The 26639-nt window shown below is 49.6% G+C and overlaps 1 protein-coding gene across 10 annotated transcripts in view; it reads right to left on the bottom strand.

The window, feature by feature from the left end:
- TAOK3 (TAO kinase 3) overlaps nucleotides 1–26639 on the bottom strand; it is a 2703337-nt gene that overhangs the window by 264085 nt on the left and 2412613 nt on the right. For all 10 annotated transcript variants that reach the window (XM_069619192.1, XM_069619190.1, XM_069619185.1 and 7 more), the window contains one exon: nucleotides 7960–8163. In XM_069619192.1, the coding sequence (XP_069475293.1) occupies nucleotides 7960–8163 (204 nt within the window). The remainder of the gene's footprint in view (nucleotides 1–7959; nucleotides 8164–26639) is intronic.

The following is a 26639-nucleotide window of genomic DNA, read 5'->3' as shown; positions in this document are numbered from 1 at the left end:
GTGGTTCTCCGAAGTGGAAGTGTTTGGAAGATAATGTGGTAGAAGGGATCAGATCTCTGTGGAATGAGAGACTGTGAAACAAGCACAAGTGAGAGATATTGAGGAAAAAGAAACCCACAGGATAAGAGGCCAAGACCCTCGAGTAGGGAAAAAAGGAACTGTAAATAAGTTAAAATAGGGGATACCTGAGAGATATTAGATATTTAGTGGTAGGGTCAGAGTAGGGTACTTTTTGGATGAAGGAAGGACTATTTTTATTTGGGCGATCTCACTAACGACTAGCACACTAGTTTGATTCTGTTAGGTAGGGAAAATTCCTGTTTGGTAGGCATAAATTGAGGATAACTGCTGGAAATCCTGGCGCACTTGGAGTTGTTCGCCGTTTTGAACAAGTCGATCTGCACGTGCCCCGACCTTGAGAAAGGATTAACTTGATCTTGGCGGAGTTCCCTTTCGTGGCATGAAAGCAGTTCCCCGCTTAGGGAATCCGCAAGTGTTTTGAGATCCCTGCAAGGTGAAAAGGAATGAGGAACATGCCCTGGGACAGAGCCCAGTGCCACAGTGTCTCTACTACCTTGGACAGAAAGGGAAAGTGTGTCCCTCCCTTGTCTGTGAAGATGCAAACCACATTGGCCTGAATTTGGGGTTGGAAAGACCAGAGAGCCCAGAATAAAGCTTGGAGCTCCAACACATTGATGTGCAGTTTCTTGTCTTCTAGCTGCCGGAGACCCCTGGCATGGAATTTTCCAGTGTGTGCTGCCAAACCTTACCGAGAGGTGTCTGTTGTCACTGTCGCCTGGTGTGTTGGTAGGCGAAAATGAGGGCCTTGGGTGAGGTGTTGGCATTGATTCCACCAATGCAGAGTTAGGAGAAACATGGGTTGAGCGCGAGCTTGTCGCTCCAGGATCCCACCACCTGTTTCCACCTGGCAACTAGGAACTCTTGGAGAAGCCTCATTTGCAGTCTGAAGTGAGGAATTAACGGGATGCATGAGGACATCATCCCCAGTAGTGACTTGAGTGAGCAAACCGTTGTCAGCTGGAGAAAGGACAGCTGCTGAATCTTTCAGAGTATGGTCTTGACCCTCTCCTCCGAGGGGGTAGCGAGTCACTGTAGCATATCCAATTGTGAGCCCAAGAACAGAGCGTTTTTAGATGGCGACAAGGATGACTTTGGAAAATTGATGGAGAAAACCAGCAAAGTCAGGCACTGGATGGTCTGCTGCAGGGCTAACGTGCAAGACTGCGTGCGGATCAGCCAGTCGTCCAGGTAAGGATAAACAGATTCCTGCGTGGCACAGATGGGTGGTTACCGGTGGTAGGCACTTGGTGAATACCTCCAGAGCCGAGTTTATCCCAAATGGCAGATCTTTGAACTGGGAGTGCTGCACCTGCACCACAAAGCGAAGGAAGCGCCTGTGCTTCTGATGGATGGGAATGTGGAAGAATGCATCCTCTAAATCCAGGGATGAAAGGAAATCTCCTTGCTCCAGTTATAGCACGTGCTGAAGTGTGACCACACAGAAATTCTAAGATATGAGGAACTTGTTCACTTCCAAGGTCCAGGGCTGCACCCACCAGACTTTCTCACCAGGAAATACCTGTAGTATACTCCAAAGCCCCAGAGGTACGATGGAACAGCTACCATGAGCCCCTTTTGTAGTAGGGACCAAACCTCTTGCAGAAGGAGCGAAAGATGTTGCTCCTGTCTTCGAGTGGAATAGAGGGGGCATTTATCATGAAATTTCAGCATGTGACCGTGCCGGACGATGTTGAGAACCCATTTGCTGCTGGTGATGGTCAGCCACTGTTCGACAAACTGTGAAAGCCGGCCTCCCACTGGGGTTCCAAAGTGGGGGCTCGGGACCTGGCGCTGGTCTGGCCTGCTTTGAGGTTTGCGTGCGAGTGGGAGCACCACGTCGTTGCTGACCTTTTCCTTGCCACAGTGGACACCACAGAGTCGGGACCCAGCTGAGTGCGATGACACTTGGGTGCCGAGTCTGTGACCTGATATTTTTTGTCCAGCCGGTCCTTCTTTTGCAGTGCTGAGGAAGGGTTCCTCATAACCAGTAGACCAGCCTCCCAGGTGTCGTCAAGCATTGGGATGGCTACCACCGATCAATTTCCTTGAGGCTTCCGGCTTTTGAAATAGGAAATCTTCCTTCCGCTGATCATGTCATGAAAGAATGAAAATAGCCTACTTCGCCCAGTTGCGAATCTCTTGAAGGCGTGTCCGGGGTCTCCCAATCCGGTGAGACCAAGTCATCATACTGGTCAGTAGCAGTATGCGTGTCCGGAGATGCATATGTGTTTGGACCAGTATCAGTGTCTGTAGCCACAGGGCCAGCAAACAATTGAGAAGATGAAGCTGGTTTCAGAGGGCGTGGTGTACGAGCCACCAGTGCGACCACTGACTCACATGAGTGTTCGCTACTAGGGGCACCAAGAGAGGTTGGAGGAGGCAGTCTTTGCTGTAATTAAGTGACTAAAGTCTGCAAAGTAGACAGAGTGTCTACTGACAGGTCTCTGGGTGCCGATCGAGTTCCCATGGGAACTGTAGGCACAGTCACTGGTGGAATAGGTGGATGGACTGACTTGTGAGGAGCTGGCAGAATTCGATCTGGTTTGTCCTCTTTTTATTCCTGCTCAGAGAATAAAGCCTCTAGAGGCTGTTCATCTCCTGAAAAAATACCTTCTTGTAATAACTGAGCGAGTGGTGCTGCTTCAGTTGACCTAGCTAACAGGGTGAAGAGCTGTTTGGTCTTAATAGGTTGTGGTAGAAAGGGGAGTGCTGGAGGCAACTCTCTGTCCACACTTGTGCTCCTTGGGAACGTAGTGAGCAGTGGTGCTTGTGGAGACAACAAAGCTGTCGAAGACGCCATAGGTACTGATGCTGGCCTTGGAGACAGAGCAAATCAGGTAATTGTCATTCAGGAGGCTGCCTTCACCTTAAGGGTCGTCAACGGGGTTGTTGAAGGGACCATTGTGGGTGAAGTAATTGGCGTCAACGAGGGATTTTCCCCTGGGGCTCGTCGACTGAGTGTGGTTGGTCGATGGGGTCGTCTATGTCATAGAGGGAGCCGGCGGGCGTCTCTTCCCCAAAGAGTGGGCGTCATACTTCGTTGCCGTGGTCGTAGACACAGCTATAGATGGTGCCGTTAACATGGTCAACCGTGTGGTAGTGGGAAGCATGCGATGCATGACCCTGTTCAGGTTTCTTTGCCAGGAAAATGTCCTCATGGGACCTCAACCTCTTTTTAGAGGGACTCCGTTCTGCGGGTCTGCCAACCCTAACAGAGGAATGACTTCAGACAGAGGCCAAGTCAGAGGCCCTGGCACCCTCCTCCAGCCAAGCCACCAACCTTCTATGGCAAACCTTATGTGTTTTCGTGGAGGAGAAATGGACAAAGGAGCAGTTGTCCACATGGTGGCGCGGGTGCAGGCAATAAATGCATTTTTCATGTTGATCATAGACATAAATGTTCTTGAGCGACACTTAGAGCAGGACCTGAAAACGCTGTTCTTGCTGGCGCCCACCATGACTGCGTGGAGAAGGCCTAAAAGTTGAGAAGAAAGCCTCCTGCGATGAGATCTTCGAATGATCAGATCTTCACCAGCTACAGGTTTCCATTACCGGCAGTCGCAGCAGTGACCGATGAAGGAAATACATTGAAAACATTTTTCCAAAAACAGATGAAATACCGAGATTTTCAAGGACTCCCAACACATAAATCTGTGGTAAAAATTATCTGAAGATGGCCATCAGGGGTGGAGCTAAGGAGGACATTGGCTGGGGCAGTATGACCCAAAGTAAAAGCAACGGGATATACTAGGGGAACTAGTTTTAAATGTAAAGCAAAACTGCTTTATTTTTACTGAGGATTCCAAGCCTAACAACGGCGAGTAGTTTCATAAGCACGTGAATCCATGAAAGATTGCATGCTGGAGAAGTGTTTTAGTAACAACTTTGAATGGACAAACCAGCAATGGACATATGAAGTAAACAGCAACAAAGTCATCTCTTTGCAGATTGCCAAAAGGATGAATAAAATGGTTACATTGGTGTTGCAAAGCTTAGTAGCCTCAAGTCGAGATGCAACTCAGAGATTCAGTTCAAAGAATTTACATAGGAGTCTCATAAGCAGTCAAAATGGCATGGCATGAAGCCCTCTGAAAGTCTCTTTGGGTCTCTCATTGTTGTCACTCTCAGTCTCACGTAGGAAGGTGCTCCAACGAATGATGATATGATAGAGGAGTTGCCTCCCTCAGTAAAACACTGGCTGGTCAGTGTCGACAAGTCATCCCAGGTACTCTTGTTGGAGTTCTTCTTAACTATGTTCCACAGCATCTCCCAGAGGTGGGGGAGGCGAGAAGGTTTTCTAGGGCCTGGTTGGGTTCTGGATCACCATCATGTCGAAGGGTCCTGAACCTACAACCACACGACCTCGACGTACTCCCCTCATCGCCTTGTCTATGTTTGTCTTTGCCTATCTCACAAGACCTTGTCTCCATCTAGCGCTAGGGCTGACTGTCGTCCCACTTGCTTGATGTACTGCCACAGGCTCATTTCTCCTCTCCCTACACCCAGGCCACAAATAGGCTTATGCCGCCTTCATTATTGTCTGCCACTTTCCCTATGCCTCCAAGGGACTTCCCACGCCCCCTCTCTGAAACGTCCTGCTTCTTCTCTTCGAACTACCTCTTCTGCCTCCTTCCAACTTCTCAAACTTGCTTTGTCTTTTACTTGCTTTGTCTTTTCCCATTTTCCACCTCCTCCATCTGCTTCAGCTTCCACCTCTCCTTTGGGTGTTCACCTCCTGCAACCTTACACTGAATATGTGAAAAAATCATTACTCAATGACTTAAGAATGATTTTATGAGGAGCATGTGTAGGCACCCCACTGGCAGTAGATGTATCCACATCTTTTGATATGATCAAGTAAAAGGTTCAGAACATGCACCTACAGAAACATGTTACCAAAGGTACTGTGCTGGACTGGATTAGATCAATCCTAAAAGACCGGCAAAAGAAGACTATGAGGCCCCATTTCATATTCTCAGCATAAATATGGATTGATTAATCCCTTAGGGCCCATCCTTGTCCCAATTATTATTTAATGACTATATTGCACCATAAATAATGCAAAATCAGGAAATTGATGCAAGGATTTACTATTATGCTGAAGCATTTAAAATGGTTATGGATCATACATTCACAGGATCCTAATTAAGAATGGAGTATACTTGCCATTAGTTTCCCCCATTTTCTTTTTTTTACAAAATGGGGGATTCACACCCCACACATCCCTTTCCAGCACTTTGAACACTCATCACACCTTTTCACCTTTTTATGCCCCTTCCCAACACATATATTCCCTTGCCCTAAATGTTTTAATTCTCAACTGTAGGTTCCCACTGGAGTTTCAGAATTGTGACTGTACACTGTTTAACATTCCCCAGGCTATACAAAACTCTATTATTACATTTTCTGACTGTCACCGCCTTATTAAATCAACGCTAATTCATAATCGGCTAAACCAATCTAGTGAAAACAGAAATCCTGATGATAGGAGCTCAAATGTGAAGTAGGACTAGTCACCCCCGGACACAGACATTTGAAACTGCCCTGCTCCTACAAAGTGAAAACAGGCGACTACTGGAAGTCCAATATATATATATGGAACCAGTATCAACTATTTCAAAAATTAAAATTAAAAGGTTTTATTACAATTAAAATTGAGGTCTATATTCCCATTGCTGCCCTTTCCAGGCAGGGTTCTGGCCATGATCACCATGGTGCTCTGCTACCTGGAATATACGCAAATAGAGCTACTATAGAATGTCAATGTCCCTACAACAGAGATTACAGAGGAGCCAAAATATGGCAATAGGGGCGCAGCACAGATTGAATATTCTCAATCACACCTGCTCGCATAACCCTTCATTGGCTGCCAGTTTTAAGTAGGGTGAAATTCAAGGCCTTCTGTTTTAATATAGAGCTTTCTACAAAAGTGGTATGGAGTTCATTCATGACGAAATGAAAACCACACAACATTTGATCTGAAAAAACAAATTGGCTAGTTACAACAAAATGTCAAAGCTATGAAGGATGCTTTCTAACATATTTGGCAGCAACTCAGTGGAATGTTGTTCTATTTTACCTGAGAAGTACTTTGGATCATAACATGGTTCAGGAAATTGTTAAAGCCTTATATCTTTAATATCTGAAAATGCTGACATCCGGCCAACCAGATCACCGTACACCAACATGCTCTCTGTGCCACTAGTAAAAAGAGTAAAAGCGGGCGGATCCAGCTTCCCCTATCTCACGCCCACTCCCTGGAATGCCCTACCTTCCACTATCCGTGGTGAGGCCTCCCTCACCACCTTCCGCAAAACTCTGAAACTACCCTCTTCACATAAGGCCCGAGACATCAGCACGAATACTTATCATATATGTTGTAATCTACGACCAAATGCAATGTCTGTAACAACAGTATGATGTCTTGTAGTATTCATAATATGGCAACAATCGCTATCATGCCTGTACCATGTAACTAAGTTATTGCAAGTAACAGCGCCTCAATGCCCCTGGGCTGCCTGCGCGCTATATAAATATAAATAAATAAATAAATATTGTCAATTAAATAGATGATTGAAGGTTTTATCTCAGTGCCACAAGGACTTGTTGGAGGCGATAGAGCATTTAAATAGTCAATAAAATAACCTATTCTGCTTTCTGCCTCCTTTTGGAAGTTCACTCCCTCCAGCTTCGCCCATTTTCTCCCTTCTTCCTCCTGGATGCTCACCCTGTCAAACTTTTCCAGCTTTTCTTCCTTCCGCACCTTCAACTCTACAATTCCAGGCTACGCTACTCTAAGCTTGCACTTTTCTATACCTGCGTAAGTTTTATAGTGGTTCTCTCGCTGCCCCAGCACTGGGCTTTCAGTAAAGATTTGCACCTGGGTATGACCATTTAACCTAAGCTTGGATAAGCTGGGGCACAAGGCCTTCACAATCCCAGGTGTGTTGAACTGGTTTTTACATGATTTCCTCCCAAAGTGGACTGAAAAAGCCTGGTCTGCCATCCTCAATTTGCCAGAGATTCTTATGTGTACTGGAACACATAAGCGAGCCCCAGGAGCAGAGCCCATAAGACCTGTGTCTACTTCACACTGCGTTGCTTCTTCTCTGCTGTAGCAGCAAGTCTGGTTGTGATCAACTCTAACCTGGTAAGTTTCTGAGTGTTAATGAAAGAGGTCAGACACTGCAGGTTTGGGCTTACAGGGCTTCAGGACTTTATCACAACATTCTAGGTTTAATTTCTTAAATGGAGAGGAGCTGCAGTATGAGCAATGTGGCATGCCCCTGTTCTAAAAGCTCTGTGGTGTTTTAGGGGAGAGGCAGGAGGGCATCCCACCGACACCGTCTCCAGACCCACCATCACAGAGCAAGTCCTTTGGCTCTGGTCCTCAAAGGCACCCCCACACATCTTAAATGCCAGGAAAGGGACACCATGCCATGTGGAGCTTTCTAGTGATGCGTTGTTTGAATGAGAGACTGGATGTGATCCACTGTTTCCTTCAAGATCAGACCAAAGGCACCCCAATTCTGCTGGATGCAATTAGTAAGTGAGCAGCAGGAAACCTATAAAGCATGCACGAGCTAACTGGACATGCTTGTCTTTGACAGCACACATATAGGTGTGGGAAAGCTACTGTGAGCACACTTAAATTGCAGTTTTTTATTCCACTTATTTCTGTCATATTAAGAACCAAAAGCGTTAAAAAATATTTTAAAGACTATTTACTTTTTTATTCACAAGTTCGGTTTGCTCTTCCTCTCAGATGTGCTGGTGGTTATCTGAAACTGTATGCTGCACACATGTCCAACTGTCATGTTAATTAATTGTGAACTTTTGGAAGTGATAATAATATTATGGATCACTGAAGTGCAATACCTCTCTTATGTGCTGCTGCTCCGTTTCATGTCTTTTGATCATTATCTTGCGCTTGAAGTGCCGACAGTTCTTCTCATAATATTGTCTCTGCTGGCCAAGAAGCTGGGCCTCTTCCTCAGCTTGTGTGTGCTGCATGTTCTCCTTATGCTTGGATATACGATCTTGTTTCTCCTTTTTGGGCGTGCTGTGGTCCTCATTCATCTCCTGAATTTTAAATATACAGATAAGTGACTGAACAAACAGGTGGTGAGCACCACAGTTCTAAAGCAACTCTGCTATGACCACAGAAAGAATCAAGCTCCTTAAATTTGAGATCTTTGAACATAACAAATTACTTACCTCTCAGTAATGTTCTTTCTGGTGGATTAGCCTTTTTCTCTTGCTGTTTCTTCATCTTAAATGTCTCTTCTCCAGCTGCCTTTGTAAACGTTTTCAACCACCATGGTACACAGTGAGGCTCCTAAATGGGTTTACATGGCACCCGTGATGCAGATAAGACACTGAGGCTAGTATATATGGAGCCAGCAGCACCCTATGACTCCAGTTCAACCTTTTTCTTTGAACATAGCAGCTGAGGGATCAAACAACAGCAAGGGATGAACAATCTATCAGTCATGGAGACGGCTGGAAGGGCGATGAGGTAGCTGTGGAAGGAGGACTAATTCATCAGAAAGAACATAACTGAGAGCAAAGTGATTTGTTCTTCTAATGGTTCCTTCCTCACTAAGATTACTCATTTTAGACTACCAAAGCGGTACAAATCTTGAAGGAGGAAGGAGCGCAAGAAAACACCACCTACACCTGGAAACTCTGAAGCAGGGCTCACCCAAAACAGTTGTCCGGGCCCAATATTTGAAATCCAGGCAGTCCCGTGGGCTGAGACAGAAACTAAGACCCCAGGAAAACTGTAAATTAGACAGGGTTGGCCAAACGAGAGGGGAGGAACGAAAGACCAGATGAAAGCCGACAACCTTCTCCTGGACACAGGAAAATCACTACCTTAGAAGAGATCATACCAGTCTTGGCAACCTTACACCAGCTGCTCTGAAGAACGCCCAGAGAACTCGCCTACAAGAGTGGAAGCTGAACGAGGGGATGTTTAAGGCGAGGATCCTCAAGCCAAGCAATGAAACCAAAGGGGAGTCGAGAGGTCAAGGACCTCTTAAATTCTTAACAGAGAAAGGAGGCCTGCCAGAGGGTTAACAAATACTGTTTCTGAAAAGACCCTAAATGATGTGTGGGGAAAAACCTATTGATGCAAAAGTGAATGCTGAGAACCCCAAGGTCTGGGAAACCCCTAAACTCAATGCTGAAAAACCATAGGCCTGGAAGAGACCTAAAGTGACTGCTGAGAAACCATAGGTATCAGAGAACTAAAGTGATCACAAAAGCACTTATAGAATATAGAACACGAGAGAGCAGCCATCCAGCCCAGGATCTCTACTAATTGAAAGATCATCAATAGAAGTCTCCGAAATCGGAAGTTTCACTCATGCGTTTTGAGCCAAAGCAAAGCAACTATGGCCAGAGAAGATGCTCAGGCTCTATCGAATTGGGTTGTGTACAGAGATTGACAGAAAGAGAAAAGGGACTGTTTATTATCATCCACACTGGCGGATATTCTATCGTGTGCATCACCAAGAGACAGCATTTGTGGTTATTGGACTGCGCCAACCAGCAGCCAAGTCGGTCAGCCTCACCATGTTTTCAAACACATACCTTTGAGCTAAGGAAAATAAGTTCCCCATCAGCTGCTTCTCTGAATCCTCCAGGGAAGCTTGATGTTCACACAATAACCAGTGGTTACGAATAAAATGGAACAAGTTACTTACCTGTAACTGTTGTTCTCCAGCATAGGTCTGGCATGGATTCACATGCTCATGCATATTCCCCGTCAGCAGGCCGACTCTGGACTCCTCACTGGAATCCTGGTCGACGCAGTAGAATCTTGTGAAGGTGGGCGTCGACCTCCACGTAGCAGCCCTGCAAATGTCCAGCAGGGGCACACCAGACAGGAACGCCGTAGTTGCAGCGATCGCTCTGGTCGAATGGGCTCTCGGACGGCCAGGCAAAGGTCGATTCGCCAACCGGTGACACTGGGTGAAGCAGCCGGAGAGAATACTCCAAATTGGCACCATGCACACCTGAATGTTCCCAATTGATTAATAAAGAACATGAGTATCAAGTTTAACTTTGTTATGTTGGGATCAGTAGTGTACAATTTAATGAATTTCAGGTGCGGGGGAGAAAAAAACAACCTTGGCATTTGGGTTGTGTCTGTACAATGCGAAATAAAGTTCCCAATGTGGGAGCTTACGTCCAGTGCACACACTCTTGGGGCCTAAAAATTTAGGCAAGAAAGTCCTTATATGAAGCCCCTGATGAAGAGTGTCTTATCTCGAAACGCGTTGGGCAATCCCTCACATTAAAATTGGATGAATCCATGGACCATTTCATATCTCTGTTCATTAAATATGTATTAATTTAACTGACCAAGCAACTGTTGCCAAGCTCAGCTTAACTGACTTTACCCATCTTTAACCAATAGTAGCATAGGGTGTTCAAGAAACCCTCTTTGGATTTAATGGGATACCTGTGGCTACAGACTCAATTTCTTGCCTACATTTTTAGGCCACAAGAGTGTGTGCAGGGGATGTAAGTTCATACATTGGGAACTTTTCTTTCGCAATGAGGCAGCCGGAGAGCCACCTGGAAATGGAAGCCTTGGAGAGGGCCTTCAAATTGTTCACAGGGCCAAAGTTCACAAAATGTTGCAACGTCTTCGGGAAGCTGCTGTCCACATAGAATATAAGCGCTCTAGCCACATCCATCAAGTGCAAAGTCCTTTCAGCCGCGGCAAAAGCGTTGGGAAAAATACAGGTAACACCAAGGGCTCGTTTAGATGAACGTCTGATGGCACCTTGGGCATGAGGAAGGGTGCGTCCGCAGTTGTCTTCCATGACAAGAACTTCAGTGGAACTGTCTGCATAGGTTCGAATGGAGGGCCCATGAGCCTAGTCAGCACCACATTGAGTTCCCACGCCGGGGCTGGGGCCTTCACCGGCGGGAAGGAACGGAACAGTCCTTTAATAAACTCCTTAACCAGACGGTGTGACCATAACGACGACCGCCCCGAAGATCTGGTGTAGCGGGAGATAGCCGCCAGATGAACTTTAATGGAAGCATGGGCCAGTCCTGCTTTGGCCAATGACAGCAAATATGGTAGCACCTGCATAGCCGTGACCCACAGAGGGTTGATCTTCTGTGCACAGCACCAAACTGCACACCTCTTCCAGTTATGTCCGTAGCATTTAAGAGTAGATGATACCCTGGCCTTGGCAAGCACCAATCCGCTGGGAGGGCGTAACATCCGAACTCGAACGTTGCAGGAACCAGGCCTTAAAGTTCAGCGATCCTGGGTCGTGTGCAGAATTGCGCCTCCTTCTCTGGCCAGAAGATCTGCAACCACCGGAAGCTTGACTGGAGGGGACACTGACATGTCGAGAAGGTCCGGGTACCAGATCTGCCTCGCCCCATGCCGGTGCGACGACGATCATCCTGCACCGGGACCGTCTGAGTTGATTGACTAGTCAAAGAAGCAACGGCGGGAGCATATACAGAAACAGGCCGTCCCAGGGGAATGAGAATGTGTCCCCCATGCTCCCCGGCTGGGGAAACCTGCTGGCGAACCTCCGACATTTACTGTTCATCGCTGTCGCAAATAGATCGATCTGGGGATTGCCACATCTGCGGAACAGGAGATCCACTTGGTCCTGCCGAAGCTCCCACTCGTGGCAAGAGCGCAGCTCTCTGCTGAGCGAATCAGTGACGGTGTTCTTCACTCCTGCCAGATGAAACAGGATGAGGAACATCCCCTGGGCGACAGCCCAGTGCCACAGGCCCTGTGCTTCTTTGGAAAGCACCAGGGATCTAGTGCCCCCCCCCCCCTGCTTCCTGATGTAAAAAATGGTGGTGTTATTGTCCATGAAGACCCGCACCACCTTGCCCTTGAGGGACGGAAGAAAAGACCCGAGGGCCTGTTAGGCAGAATCCTGTGCAGTGCCCTTATGGACCACTACACACAATTAAGACTACAGGTGGCAATACAAGTTTTACCTTTGGTACAAGCCTGTACTACTATGTCAGAGTGGTAGCAGTGGCAGAGCAGCTAAGCTTATCTCAAGAGTGTATGAGCAGTAGCAGAGATTACACAAAGGGACCACAATTACTGTGACTCAAGCAAACACTGACTCAAGGTGTCAGGTAGAAAAATATAAGTACATTTATTTTTAAAACTTTTGTTATAAACACAACACTTCTATTAAACTTGAAACCCATACGTTAAATACACTACAACTAACCAATTCACTTTGTACAGTAAGTCTCAAGATAAGTACCCTGTGTTTGAATGAACCGGTGTTACGGACAAAACCCGTTACCGCGAATACGATTGCAATCACTTTCTGACAGTTCGGTCAACTGAATAAACGCGTATCTGTGACATGAAATGCTACCGAGGCAAAACACACTTAGCACCTGAGATACCCAGAGGGAGTTGGAGGCAAAAATCACAGGCAATATTTTGGTTAGGCAGGCAGAATCAAGAAACACTCAGAGACAGGAGTTCAAAAGTCAAAGGGCCGGAGCCAGAGTCGAAAGACGCCGGGCCTGTTGCCGAAGATCACACAGTCAGACAGTTCACGATTCAACGTAACCAAAAAGTACTTCGATATTGTCAATGTTCGGAAGCAAAAGTTATAAGAAGGAGGGAAGACAAGGGCAAGCCTTGGAAATGAAGAAAAAGGGGTTCACCCAGTTTCCTGAAGTAGAACACAGTACCTTGTTCCAATGGTGCAGCTGGTGCCCTGGCAGTTGTTTCTGTTGGTTTCCCGCAGACCCCCGATTCCTGGAGCTTCGTTGTGAAGGAGGACGTCTGAAGGGGGTCTGCACCACACAGGGATGAAGCCGGCAGCAGCGACGAAGAATAAAAGGTGTGCTCCTTAAAAACGGGAGATGCTCTTCAGGTGGCTATCCAGACCACTACAGCAGCGTGCAGCAATTTCGACCATGGAAGAGGTTCCTCTGGCTGTAGAAGGTGAGCTGGTTGTCCCCACCAAGTTCAAGGGAAGAAGACTCCGGACCGGATCTTCTCTAAGTCGTTGAAGGGAAGATAGCTCAGGACTGCAGCAGGGCTTCACCGGGACGGGGTAGTTGCAGCAGCCGTCGTTCTCTCCGGTTCCTTGTAGTTCCAGTGGCGACTCTCTGATTTCTAGCCCAAGAGACCTGCCTTTTATGCGAAAAACCCCCATTCACACAGCCTGGATGTCAATCACCCAGCAGGGGGGTTGCCCAGCCCGGACAACTACCCTGGCCAATCATGACAAAGTGCGACTTGGGTTTCCTAGGATACCATGTGCAGGGGGTGAATACACCCCTCCCTCACATTCAGCCCACCTAGACATCCAGGCGCCTTGAGGAGGGCTTCCGCGCAGAAGCCCGCCAAAAGATAGTGAACAAAGAAGGCGAACCTAGTTTGCCGCACAAAATAAAACACAAGAAGGACTTTAACAAAAAGAAATGGCGAATAAACCCAACCGGAGCCAAAAGAAAGACGATTTGGTCAAGCGGGTTTATGTTCGAGGCTAATATAATAGCCAAGAACAGTACCACGTTTATCTAATATAATCGTGGTAGAAAAGTTAGGGTAGATACCACTGCCACCAGCCAAGTCTAAATGTTAAAAGAGCGAAACAATGCTCTACGAGGTACAGATACAAAGGGATACAAATTAACCCTTTCCAGTACTCCATGGAAGATGGGGTGTACTAGATCTGTGGTAGATTGACTAAGTAAAGTTAATGGTAACTTTACCCTTTTTGGGGGATGGAGTCGAGGGAAGTAATAAGGACATCCCTGCGCCAAGGCACTGAAGGTGCTGTGTGACACACAAAAAGAAGGGGGCTACTGAAGCGGTGTACTTCATAGTCTACAATCACAAAAACAGGTAGAAACATATAGCAAAACACAGGAAAGAGTGGCGGAAAAGCTCTCACTCTTACCAAGTGGAAACAAATAAACTCCAGAAGTCCAGCAAAGCTGCTGGGAGACTCACTAGGTGAAGGAAATTAGCCATAAATTAGAATTCTCCCTAACAGGGCCCAAAACACTGCCCGCAGCTCCAACACATTGATGTGCAACGTTTTATCCTCCAGTAGCCACAGGCCTCTTGAGTGAAGGCTTCCGGTGTCAGCTCCCCATCCTTCCAGGAAGGCATCCGCCGTGACCGTCACCTGGTGAGGTGGGGTCGGGAAATCCGTGCCTCAGGACAGATGTGCGCAAACTCCCCACCACCGTATCGCTCAACGGCAACTCTCGTCGAGTGTGATCTTGTCCTCAAAGCTTCACAACACTTGTAGCCAACAGGCGTCGAGGAACTCCTGTAGGGGATGCATCCGTAGCCTGCACAGCCGAATGAGGTATATGCATGATGACATCATGCCGAGGAGAGACTTGATGGACCTCACCCTTGCGATCTTCAGGGCCAACAGCGGTTGTACCTTGCCCAAGATGGCCGCTATTCTCTCCTCCGACGGAGATATCAGGCACAACACTGTGTTGAGTTAGGATCCCAGAAACAGCGCAACCTGCTATGGAATCAAGCAGGACTTTGCATAGTTCACTCAGAACCCTAGATCCGTCAGTAGACACGTGGTCTTTGCTGTGTGGTCGACAGTGATCTCCTTCAAGCTGACCCGGATGAGCCAGTCGTCCAGATAAGGGTAGACGTGAATCCCCCGTAGTCGCAGCTGCGCCGCCACTGGTGCCAGGCACTTGGGGAAGACCCTTGGCGCTGATTTCAATTCGAACAAAAGGGCCTTGAATTGGAAGAGTTTCCCTTGCACCATGAAACACAGGAATTTGCGGTGCCCTTTGTGAATGGGATGTGGCAGTATGCATCCTCCAAGTCCAGTGACAACAGGAAGTCCCCCTCTTCCAGCTGTCCGAGCACGTGCTGAAGAGTAACCATCTGAAATGTTTGGGACTTGATGTATTTGTTCAGTCGACGAAGGTCGAGAATGGGCCTCCAGCCCCATGTCTTCTTTCTGACGAGAAAGTACCTTGAGTACACTTGAGTAGCCTCTTCGGGACGAGCACTATCGCGCCTATCCTTACCAACAGCTGAGAGACGTGGTTTTCCTGCCGGGTCACTGGTGGAATTCGGGGACACTTCCGTTGAAATTCCAGGGTGTGTCTGTGGGCGAGGCGTCCAGCACCCAACAGTCAGTGGAGATGGTCTTCCACATGCTGACGAAGTTCGCCAGCCGGCCTCCCACCGGGGTGCATGGGTGCGGGCCGACGCCATGACAGGTTCAATCCTGCTTGGCCGTTGAAGCACCACCTTGGGGAGCCTGGCGACGACGGCGTCCCCATACGAAGGCCTTGAACGGCCCGTGTTGGTCTCCTGGGGCGAAGAGCAGGAGGATTGGCGGTAAGAACAGGAACCCCCGCCGAACCCCTTGTAGGATCGTTGGCACTTGCTGCCTGAAAGGACGGCTTCCGTTGCTGAAGAGTGCCCAAAGCAAGTGCTGTCTCTGTGTCTGTCTTTATGGCTTGGAGAGACTCATCCACAGCCTTCCCAAACAAATTGTCCCTGTCGAAGGGCATGTCCAGCACCTTCGACTGAACGTCCTGCCGAAAGTTGGTGGCCTTGAACCAGCCACGATGACAAAGGCAAATGCTGTTGCCCATTTGACGGAATCCCGCGTCGGCAATGTTCGTGGCAACCATGATGGTGTGGTCCAACGCCACTGCGCCTTCAAGCAGAATTTCCAGTGCTTTTGACCTCTTGTCGGCGGGAAGGAAGTCCAGGATGGGAGCGATCTTGAACCACAACTCCCGGTCGTAACGAGCCACGATGGCGAGGGCGTTGGCGGCCTTGATGGCAGTTGCTGCAGAATAGATGACCCATCGTCCCATGGCATCCAACTTCTTGCCCTCGCTGTTCGGAGGGGTGGCGACCGCCGAGGCAGAACCACCCGAGGAATTCTTCCTGGCCGCCGCAGACACTACAGAGTGCAAAGAAGGCTGGGCCCGTAAGCACTCGGGCGCTGAGTCAGGCACCCTGTACTTCTTCTCGAGGCGATCCCTCTTCGCCAGGGCCATGGAAGGGTTCTTCATGAGAGACAAACCCTTGTCCCAAAAGTCATCCAGGAGTGGAACCGAGAGGATGGTCTACATCTTCGCCGTCATAAGAAGCCCTCCTTCTTTTCCTCCGAAGCGAGCTGAAAAAGTTCTGAAGCTCTGGAAATCATTGAGTGGAACGAGGCAACCTCGTCCGGCGGTGAAGATCTGGGCAGCGGAGACGGGAGGTCCCCTAATCCACCGTAGTCGTCCGTGCCCATCGTTACTGTGTCCGGATCCGTCTCATCCCTCTGGGGTGGTTGGGGTTGAAGGGGTGGCGACGGGTGGCAAGGAGGTGGAGGGTGTACCCTCTTCTTCTTGGCCGGGGGTTTCCGGGGCCGCCGGCAAAATAGGCATCCTTGTCTGGATCTCCGAGACCAGCATATGCAGTGCCGAAAGGATGCCCACCGAGAGGTCTCTAGGAGGTACCAGAGGTGGGGGTGGCAGCTGTGGTGCATGCGGAATAGGCTGCTGGGGCACTGGCTGGGAGCCCAGACCATCGTCGCCTTGCTGCTCTTACTCAACGGTGTCCTCGCCGTCGTCGGCGTGCTTGTCGTAGGGCCTGCTTCCTGCATTTCCCTCCTCCTGGATGGTTTGCAGACCAGTGAGCTCCTCCTCAGAGGAGATATCCGTACTATGCAGGGCCATCGCACCCACCCCCCCTTCTTTGCTTCCAGCGGTTAAGGTCTCGGGGAGATGACGGGCATTCTCTTCCCCGGAGTCTTCTGTAAGGGTCGGAACGCAGCCTCCCTCCTGGGAGGAAGGCACACCCCGGTCTTAGGAGCCACGTCCTGCGGGACTGTCTCGGCGGCCTTCACCAGAGACACTGCCACCCCCTTGATGGAAGGCTGGGCTTTCGCCGGGTGAACATGGGCCTTCACGGTCAAGGCCGGAGCCTTGTCTTGTTTGGTCTTCTCCATATGGCGAGGGTCCGAGCCCCGCTCCCCCTTGGATTACTCTGGTAGGATGGCCTTGGGCCTCTCCTTGAGTTTGCCCGGATGGTGCGACTTCCTCTTGGCCGAAGATCCTGAGCATTGACTGGTGACAGAGGCTGGAGACGTTGAACGCGCCCTGGCCGTAGAGGAGCCCGTCACAATGGTGCTTCCGGTGACAGTGGACTTGCGGTGCCTAGCCTTCTGTTGGACCCCCGTGAGAGTGGCGACCTCAAAGGTCTTAGAAGCCCGCTCAGCCTTCTTGGAACCGTGAGAGGCATGCTGCGGGGACCCACCCAGAGCAGGGGCCTTGGGCTGTAGCCACTCGTTCAGCCGCCTGTGCTGATCCTTCATTGTGCGCGAGGACATCTCCTGGCAAAACGCACAATCCTCCTCTTTGTGCGCCGGATACAGGCAGTAAAGACATTCGGAATGCTTGTCGTCCGAGAACACATTCCGCGAGCCGCAGATGGAGCAGATCTTGAACAGGGGAGCTGAATCCGTCTCCTTCGACATGGTCCACGCGGCATAGCCGTGAGAATCTTCTGGAAGCCTTCACGAAGAAACTCGACAAAATTCACCCTTGAGGGGCGCTGAAGAAATTCACCAACTAGTGCCCGTTAATTGGATGGGTTGATCGATGGAGCACAAGGCCCGTTTGGCTGAATACTCTTCCAAAAAACGATAAATGCAGTAAAAGCTTGAGAGCTAAACACAAGGACTCCCAACACTTGAACATGCAGTAATAATCTGAAGATGGCCAGAGGAGGGGCTTAGGTAGAGGGGAGTCATTGGCTGGAGTTCCCAGAGTTCAGTGATGGGTTATTAGGAGAAAGACAGTTCAAAAATGAAACAAACAGATTTTTTCTTTACCGAGGATTCCCAGCCTGAAGACAGGGAATATTCATGAGCATGTGAATCCATGCCAGACTCCATGCTGGAGAAGTAAAGTTCCCTAGCTTTAAGCTCAAGGCTATTGTGGCCTATCCATCGATATACATACCGCCATGATGTAAAACAGTAGGCAGAGAAAGGGTTGCTAGCAAGGAAGCGTAATCTAGAAAGAGTCTGGGAAGGATCTCATAGCTATTTACCCAGCAGTTTGCATTGTCAGAGCACAAGATAAGATCTATCATAAAGAAGGAATCATGTATACAAGATTAGAAAGTAAATTCACACTAATGGAGGGGTTTACGTCCGATATCTTGAAGACCACATATATTAATAATTTGAAAGACTACTCTAACCAATTTCCAGAACGGTTAGGTCAGACTGGTTGATCGGTACAAATCTTGTCGTAAAATCATATTAAAATCCCCACACCAGAGATTTAGAACACCAGAATAATTAAGCAAGATTTTTATGTCTGTTCATAAAATAAGGGGGTTTGCACCTGGTACTGCTGAAGGGACAGTAGAAGTGGCAACTCCACCTCTCTGGGCATCTGTACCTCTACCTTGGTGAAGGTAACTCCACTGGGGCTATTTGCCCAGAGGGTGCCTTACCTCTCCCATGGTAAGCGAAGGAGGTGTAGAGCTCAAATGAAAGGCACTTGGTAGTGGAGGCAGCAGGTTGGAATGCTAGACCCAAGGGTTTTGCTGTGACCTTGTACCTCTCAAAGAAGTCAACCGCTTCAAACCAAAACAGCTTGCGGTCATCAAACTGCATACCAAGATGTTTTGTCTGGATATCCAAGGTGATCTCATATGTCCTCACCCAGATATGCCTGCAGAGATCAGTTGTGTGCTCAAAGCACCAGCCGCAGTCTGCTGTGCCCAAACAAGACTGCAGTATCTGCCCGCCATTTTACACCAAAAATGTAAACCTATGCCATCTCCTGAATGGGGAGATAATGCTACAAAAGGTAATGATGAACTTGGCTAAGGCAGTTGTCATTCAAAGAAATCAAAAACCAGATTGTCAAAAGCTAATACCCTGTGTCCCATTACATCAATATGCTTGTTGTTCCTGTATGGTGTTAAACAGAGTAAGGTAGCAGACTTTGTCCCCACGGTGGAGGCCTGCACCAAACTCTCAGAGATAGGGTTAATGGACAGAAGAAAATGTGATCCAAGGGAGGCTGGAATGCTTTTTGGCAATGTTCCAGTCCACAGCAGGAGCATGGTGTTTGTCTTGAGGCTATGACAGCCAGACTATGCTCAATGATGCTCATGACGTTACAATGGACCACATACTTTATCGGTGCATACAACCCAAGAGTCTCCACATATTTGGTAGTGACCTTTTGGAAACACATATAGGGATTCCCCATAGGCTGAGGCCAGAAAGAACTTAAGCTCTGGTGAGCCATCAAACCCAGTGGCATCGCCTATTAGAGGCAAAGTTAGCCAGATCCTCCTCTTGGCCAAGGAAGTGTTCAGTGGAGTCCTCCATCTTACCAGTGCCCAAGGGCTGCAACCCATATCTGAAACGATTACCCTCCTCGAAGAGATGGGCCCATCTTTAAAACAAAATGACCCCAGGATATACGAGCATGGTTCAGTGAGGTGTTGTTGCTGAAAGTCAACTCCGCCAAAGAAGCTAGTGCCCCATCTCCAAAGACCGAAGGCAGAGCCGTACAGAATTGGATGAAGCAGTCTCAATGGGTGGGGCCAGAATCAAGCCAGCAGGTGTGCGGTTACGTTACCAAGAGGAGCATCTGCGGACTTCAGTAAGTACACTGGGACTGCATTGGGAAGATGCTGACACTCATATCTTGGCAACGATCTCGAGCATCTGGCACCCGAGTACCTCCTCCTGCACTGGAGTAAAAAAACAACAAGGGAATGTTCTCTTAGGTAATGATTCCTCTGAATTTTCCTGATCATCCCTAGGGAAGGTGACCCAGCTGTTCTTCTTGGAGGAGGAGACGGAAGAATGGTGCCGATTTTGGGGTGTCACTGGGAGGATGAGACCTCTTTCTGTACTAAGCCTTGTCTTTTGTTAGCAGATTCTCAATAACTGTCTTCATCTGGCTGCTCCTAATGGACCTGCGCTTTCTTAGATGATGGTTCTGACCCTGGTGACTTTGTTGGCGTCCTCTTCTGATTTTGTGGAAGTAGATGCAGGGTTTAGTGGCATACTGCCGGAGGGATTTCAAATGCACAGACTGGTAAGAGATCCAGTTCTCTGTGTTTGACGCTTTCCAAAAGCAGTAGAGACATACCCGATAGGGGTCAGAAATGGACATCTGCTTTCCGCAATTACTGCAGGACATGAATCCCGCCCGAGGCCTGAACTATATGAGAAAAAAGAAAAAAAAAATAGTGGCGGTACAAAGCGCTGCACTGAGCGCACAGAAAAAAAAGAAGATGATGGGAGCTCAACCAATGGCACCAAGCAGATCTGATGAGGCCCGGGCTAAAACATTTTAGATGACAGATGGCGCTGGAGAAGAGATATCTTAGATGAGGAATGTGTGGGAGGAAGGAAGTCTTTAGAAGGAACAAGTTACTTACCTGTAACTGTTGTTCTCCAGCATGGGTCTGGCATGGATTCACATGCTCATGAATATTCCCTGTCTTCAGGTTGGGAATCCTCGATAAAGAAAAAAATCAGTATCAGTTTCGTTTCTGATCAGTCTTTCTTAGTAGTAACCAATCACTGGTCTCTGGGTCATACTGCACCCAGCCAATGACTGCCCTCTCCCTAAACCCCGCCTCTGGCAGCGATCCTCAGATTTGGTAGCACGTAAAGTGGCAGTATGACCAAATGAAGAGTCGCAGACGGGTAGGAGGGATGTGAATCCATGCCAGACCCATGCTGGAGAACAACAACAGTTACAGGTAAGTATGAAGAATTGCGCCTCCTTCTTTGGAGAGAAGATCTGCGTCCGTCGACAGCTTGACTGGTGGGGACGCTGACAAGTCCAGAAGGTCCGGGAACCAGATCTGCCTCGGCCACGGCGGTGCGATGAGGATCATTCTGCACCGGGACCTCTTGAGCTGGTTGATGAGTCGGAGCAGCAATGGCAATGGAAGAAACGCATATAGGAACAGGCCGTCCCAGGGGAACGAGAAAGCATCGCCCATGCTCCTGGGTTGGGGAAACCTGCTGGTGAACCTCTGGCACTTGGAGTTTGTCGCCGTCGCGAACAGGTCGATCTGGGGTTTGAGTCGGCGATGGTATTTTTTATCCCTGCCAGATGAAACGGCACCAGAAACATCCCTTGAGCAACGGCCCAATGCCACAGGTCCTGGGCATCCTTGGATAGGGCCGGGGATCTGGTTCTGCCCTGCTTCCGAATGTAGAACATCGTGGTGGTGTTGTCGGTGAAGATCCTCACCACCTTGCCCTTGAGGGACAGGAGAAAGGACCTGAGGGCCCAGAACACTGCCCAGAGCTCCAGGATGTTGGTGTGGAGCGGCTTCTACTCCGGGAACCAAAGGGCTCTCGCGTGAAGATCTCCGGTGTGGGCTCCCCACCCCTCCAGGGAGGCATCCGTAGTCACCGTCGCCTGGTGGGCTGGGGTCTGAAAGTCTGCCCTCGCCGCTAGATGAGCGCGGGTGCCCCACCACCGGATCACTCGTCGGAAGGTCTCGTTGAGAGAGATCATGTCCTCGAAGCTGCCCATCGCTTGAATCCAGCGGGCGTCGAGGAACTCCTGTAGAGGGCGCATCCAAAGCTTGCACAGGTGCACGAGATAAATGAGGACATCATCCCGAGGAGGGACTTGATGGACCTCACTTTGGCCACGTCCGTAGCCAGCAGACGCTGCACCTTGCCTAGGATGGCCTTTGTCCTTTCCTCTGACGGCGAGGCCAGATGTGCCACTGTGTCGAGCTTGGCTCCCAGAAACAGTGCGACTTGAGAGGGGACCAGGTGGGACTTGGGGAAGTTGATGGAGAACCCCAGGTCCGTGAGCAGCTGGACGGTCTTCGCTGTGTGTTCCACGGCGAGCTACCTTGTCCTTGCGCGGATGAGCCAATCGTCCAGATAGGGGTAGATGTGGATCCCCTGCAGGCGCAGCCGCGCCGCCACTGGAGCGAGGCATTTGGGGAAAACCCTGGGTGCCGACTTCTATCCGAACGGGAGGGCCTTGAACTGGTAGTGCCGCCCTTGGACCACGAACCTGAGGAACTTCCTGAGTCCTTTTAGATTGGGAATGTGAAAGTATGCATCCTCCAAATCCAATGATGACAGGAAATCGCCTTCCTCCAGCTGTCCCAGCACGTGCTGGAGGGTGACCATCCGGAACTTCTGTGCCTTGATGTACTTGTTCAGTCGTTTCAGGTCTAGCATGGGTCGCCACCCTCCTGTATTCTTTTTCACGAGGAAGTACCTTGAGTATACTCCGGAGCCTCGGAGCCTCTTTGGGACGAGCTCGATGGCACCTTTCTTGAGCATCGCCCTTACCTCCAACAGCAGTTGAGGGACGTGGTTTTCTTTCCTTGCCACGGAAGGAATGCGGGGGCACATTTTTAGAAATTCGAGGGCGTGCCCCTGGGCCAGGGCGTCCAGCACCCAACGGTCAGTGGAGATGGACTCCCACACGTTGACGAACTTCGTCATCCGGCCTCCCACTGGGGTGCTTCGGTGGGGGCCCGGCACCACAGTCGGTTCAATCTTGCTTGGAGGACGCCTTGCCGCCTTGGCCTCCGTGGCGACGACGGCGGGATCCACCCGACTTGCCTCGTCCTCTATAGGTTTCCTGCGACGAGGAACGGGCCGCTTGGCGGTAGGTAGAGGAGCCACCGCTGAATCCCTTGGAGGAACCCTGCTTGCCTCCGGTGCTCCGAAAGGACGGCCTTCGTTGCTGGAGAACTCCTAGGGCCTTAGCTGTCTCTGTGTCCGCCTTGATGGCTTGGAGGGACTCATCCACTGTTTTCCCAAACAGGTTGTTCCCATCGAACGGCATGTCCAAAACCTTGGCTTGTATGTCCTGGCAGAAATCCGTCGCCTTGAGCCATCCTCGTCGTCTAAGGCAAACGCCGTTGCCTAGCTGGCGGAAACCGGTGTAGGCAATGTCCGTTGCCACCGTTATGGCGTGGTCTGACGCCACCTCACCTTCCTGCAAGATCTCCAAGGCCTGAGCCCTCTTGTCGTCTAGTAGGAAGTCCAACAGGGGGGGCGATCTTGTACCATAACTCTCTGTCGTAGCGGGCCACGATCACGAGGGCATTGGCCGTCTTAATCGTTGTTGCCGCCGACGAGATAACTCGTCGTCCCATTGCATCCAGCTTCTTTCCTTCGCCGTCCGGCGGGGAAGTTGACGTTGAGGCCGATGCCCCCCCTGCTTTCTTCTTGGCCACCGTTGAGAAAACCGAGTCAGGGGTCGGTTGCACCCTAAGGCACAAAGGTGCTGCATCGGGGACCCGGTACTTCTTCTCGTATCGATCCCTCTTGGCAGGCATCGTAGACGGGTTCTTGAGAAGGGTGAGACCCTCGTCCCAGATGTCATCCAGCAGAGCCACGGCGAGGACTGTCTTCCTCTTGGCCTTGCGCCGTTGGGAAAGGAAACCATCCTTCTTCTCTTCGGGGCAGAGCTGAAAAAGCTCAGATGCCCTGGCGATCATAGCGTGGAAAGACCCAATCTCGTCAGGCGGGGAGGCCCGGGCTGGAGGCGATGGGAGCTCTGTCCCGTCGTCGCTGCCATCGTCATCCGTACCCGTCGTGGCCGTGTCCGTTCCCGTGTCATCCCCAAGTACGGGGGACGTGGGCAAAGGCTTAGCAGGCCGCGAGGGCTGAAAAGGCGGGGCTGGATGGGTCCGTCTTCTCTTGTTTGGGTGACTTCCCAACGGGCCTGGTTCCGGCTCCTCCGTCGGTGGTAGGGGCAATCTCGTCCTTATCTCCGAATATAACAACAAAATGGCCGCCGAGTTGTCCTGCGGCTCCGGAAGCGATGGTTGACTAGGAACTTCGCCGGCACCGCCTTCGCTCTCATCGTCCCCTTCGTCGGGACCCTCATGTGGGACCGGGCCTCTTCGACGCCCTCGTCGAGGCCCTCCAAGACTTCAACCAGTTCCTCCTCTTTTTCTGCCGGGGTCTTCACGGGGGTCTTCTCGATGGGCCTGAAAGAGGCTTCCCTCCGCAGTGGCAGGGAAACTCTGGGCCATGAGGTCGCCTCCACTGGTGTAGCCTCCTCAGGCTGCGCCAGGGCCGCCGCGACTTCCTCGATAGAGGCCTTGGCCGGGTGAATCAAGGCCCTCACCACCTTCTGCGGGCCTGTGGCCTTCACCTTGGGGGGAGGGTCACCGCCTCGGTCCCCCTCAGCTGGATCCTTCAAGATCGACCGGGGCCTCTCCAGAAGCTTCGCCGGGTTCTCTGCCTTCCTCTTCCCTGAGCCAGAGCATTGGCTTGTGGTTGATGGCGCTGGAGAGGATGCGCCCTGCCTGGCAGCCAAGGAGCCCAACCGTTCGGCACACCCGGTGCCCGTGGATTCACGGTGCTTTGCCTTCTGTTGGGCCTCCGTCGCCGGGGTGCCCTCACAGGACTTAGAAAACCGCTCAGACTTCTTCTTCTTCTCACCTGACGGGCTCTTTCCTTCCAACCAGTTGGAGAGACGAAGATGTTGGTCCCTGATGGTCCGTTCCGACATGTTCCCACAAAACGCACAGTCCTCCACGTGCGTTTTGTCCTCATGGAGGCAGTAGAGACATTTCGAGTGCTCGTCCTCCTTGAACACATTCTGCAGCTGGCATCCAGGGCAAACCCTGAAGAGCTTTCCAGGCGTCGAGCTTCCTTTCTCCTGGGCCATGCCATGCCATGGGTAGGCCGCAGAAAACTTCTGGACTCCTCCAAGGAGCATAACTCGACGAAAACTTCACCCTTGAGGGGCGTAGAAAATCCCAAACGGGTCCACGTTGATCAGATGTAGACACGGTGGAGCTTGAGGCTCTATTTGACTGAAAAATTAGAAAATCTCTTTGAAAAGCTCGAAACGCAGCAAAAAGCTTGAGAGCTAAACACGAGGAATCCCAACAATTGAGCGTGCGGTAAAAATCTGAGGATGGATGCCAGAGGTGGGGCTTAGAGAGAGGGCATTCATTGGCTGGGGGCAGTGTGACCCAGAGACCAGTGATTGGTTACTACTAAGAAAGACAGATCAGAAACGAAACTGATACTGATTTTTTTCTTTACCGAGGATCCCCGGCCTGATGACGGGGAATATTCATGAGCATGTAAATCCATGCCAGGCCCCATGCTAGAGAACCTGATCTTCCTCCTTCCAAGTACCACCATCCTGAATTGGCAAAGTTAGTGAATGATCTTGTATGCGGTGCTAAACTGAAATAGTGTGTATAAATATTGCCATGTGCAGCATTAAATAAAATTAGCAAAAAGTAATCATCCTCAGATCTGTCATGTAATTAATTATATGTTGCCTTTCTTATACTTTGTCACAGTTCCCATACACTGTAACACCCTGATCTTTGAAAATCAACATTCTATTTTGTTCAACTGGATATTTAATAACCCAATTAGGGAAAAACACACCATGAGACTATTTCAGTTTCAAAAGTAGTGATTTTGTTAAGATGCCTATATTACCTTGATAAAAGACAGCTATCTTCACTATACAGCCTCAAAGAGACGTGATGCTTTACGTCCCTGAAAACTTGCAAGGTAAACCAAGGACCCTTGGTAAAGGTCTACATGCAAAAAACGATTTTTTCAAAACAAGACCCGAATCCTGAGGACGGTAGATGTCACTGCTGCATCAATTTCAACTACAGCCATTAAGGGTAGTTGTTGCACAGATTTCAGTCATTTCTTTGACAAGAATGAAGCCAAAAATTATGCTTCAGTTTTTTTCACTTCATGCTTTTAGACACAATGCAAAACATGTCATCAACTATATATCCAAGCTGGCATTTCTGTAGTTTCAAACATTCTCAAACACATTGTACAAACTGACCAAACCATCTTATTCGGTCCCATAACCTCACATCCTCCCCTTTGGCCATACTCTTTGCTCTTGCATCAAGCAACAATTTTATCTTGAGGCTGTCTTTAGAAGTGTAGTTATGATGGCTTCATATGCCGTTATGTTTTCTCACTATTAGCTAGGTTTTCACTGCAATATATGCTGTGCTTGATTTTGTCTTTTCGGTTTCATGTCTATTTTCTCCTGTATTAATGTTTAGCACATATCATGCCTATTGGTGCTTTAGCAATTTCCCTCTGTCTGTTTGCTCCTGCCGCACCTGCTGGAGCAGCCCAGTGAGCACTGGGGCATTCCCAAGCTGCAGGCAGGACACAAGGCCGCTTTTCCTCGGCACTACGTGGGCTCATTCCTGCAGAAGTCGATGAGGCATACTCCAGCCACAAAGCTGGGCACCCAGCTGGCGGTACTGAACACAGTGCAGGAACTCACCCATAGACATCACTGCAGCATACAGTGCTGATAGGTCAAGGACAGGTTTTGTTTTGGAATACATTCCACTCCAGGGAAAAAACGAATAGACACACAGATCCCCTTCTCTGCTGCTTCCTTCTGATGTACTGTACTGCACTGACCTCTTATCGCCTTTCAGACAAGGAGCACAGCAGATTGATATACTTTACCCTACAGCTTTTAGCCCTAGTGGCCTAATTTGTATGAACTATGTTTCCTGCAAAGAGTTT

The sequence above is a fragment of the Ambystoma mexicanum genome, chromosome 10 (genome assembly GCF_040938575.1).
Source record: "Ambystoma mexicanum isolate Mex_15411 chromosome 10, UKY_AmexF1_1, whole genome shotgun sequence".
In the NCBI taxonomy this organism is placed as follows: Eukaryota; Metazoa; Chordata; class Amphibia; order Caudata; family Ambystomatidae; genus Ambystoma; species Ambystoma mexicanum.
Note: the sequence above shows the minus strand (reverse complement) of the source record. Positions and strands in the feature narration are given on the sequence as shown.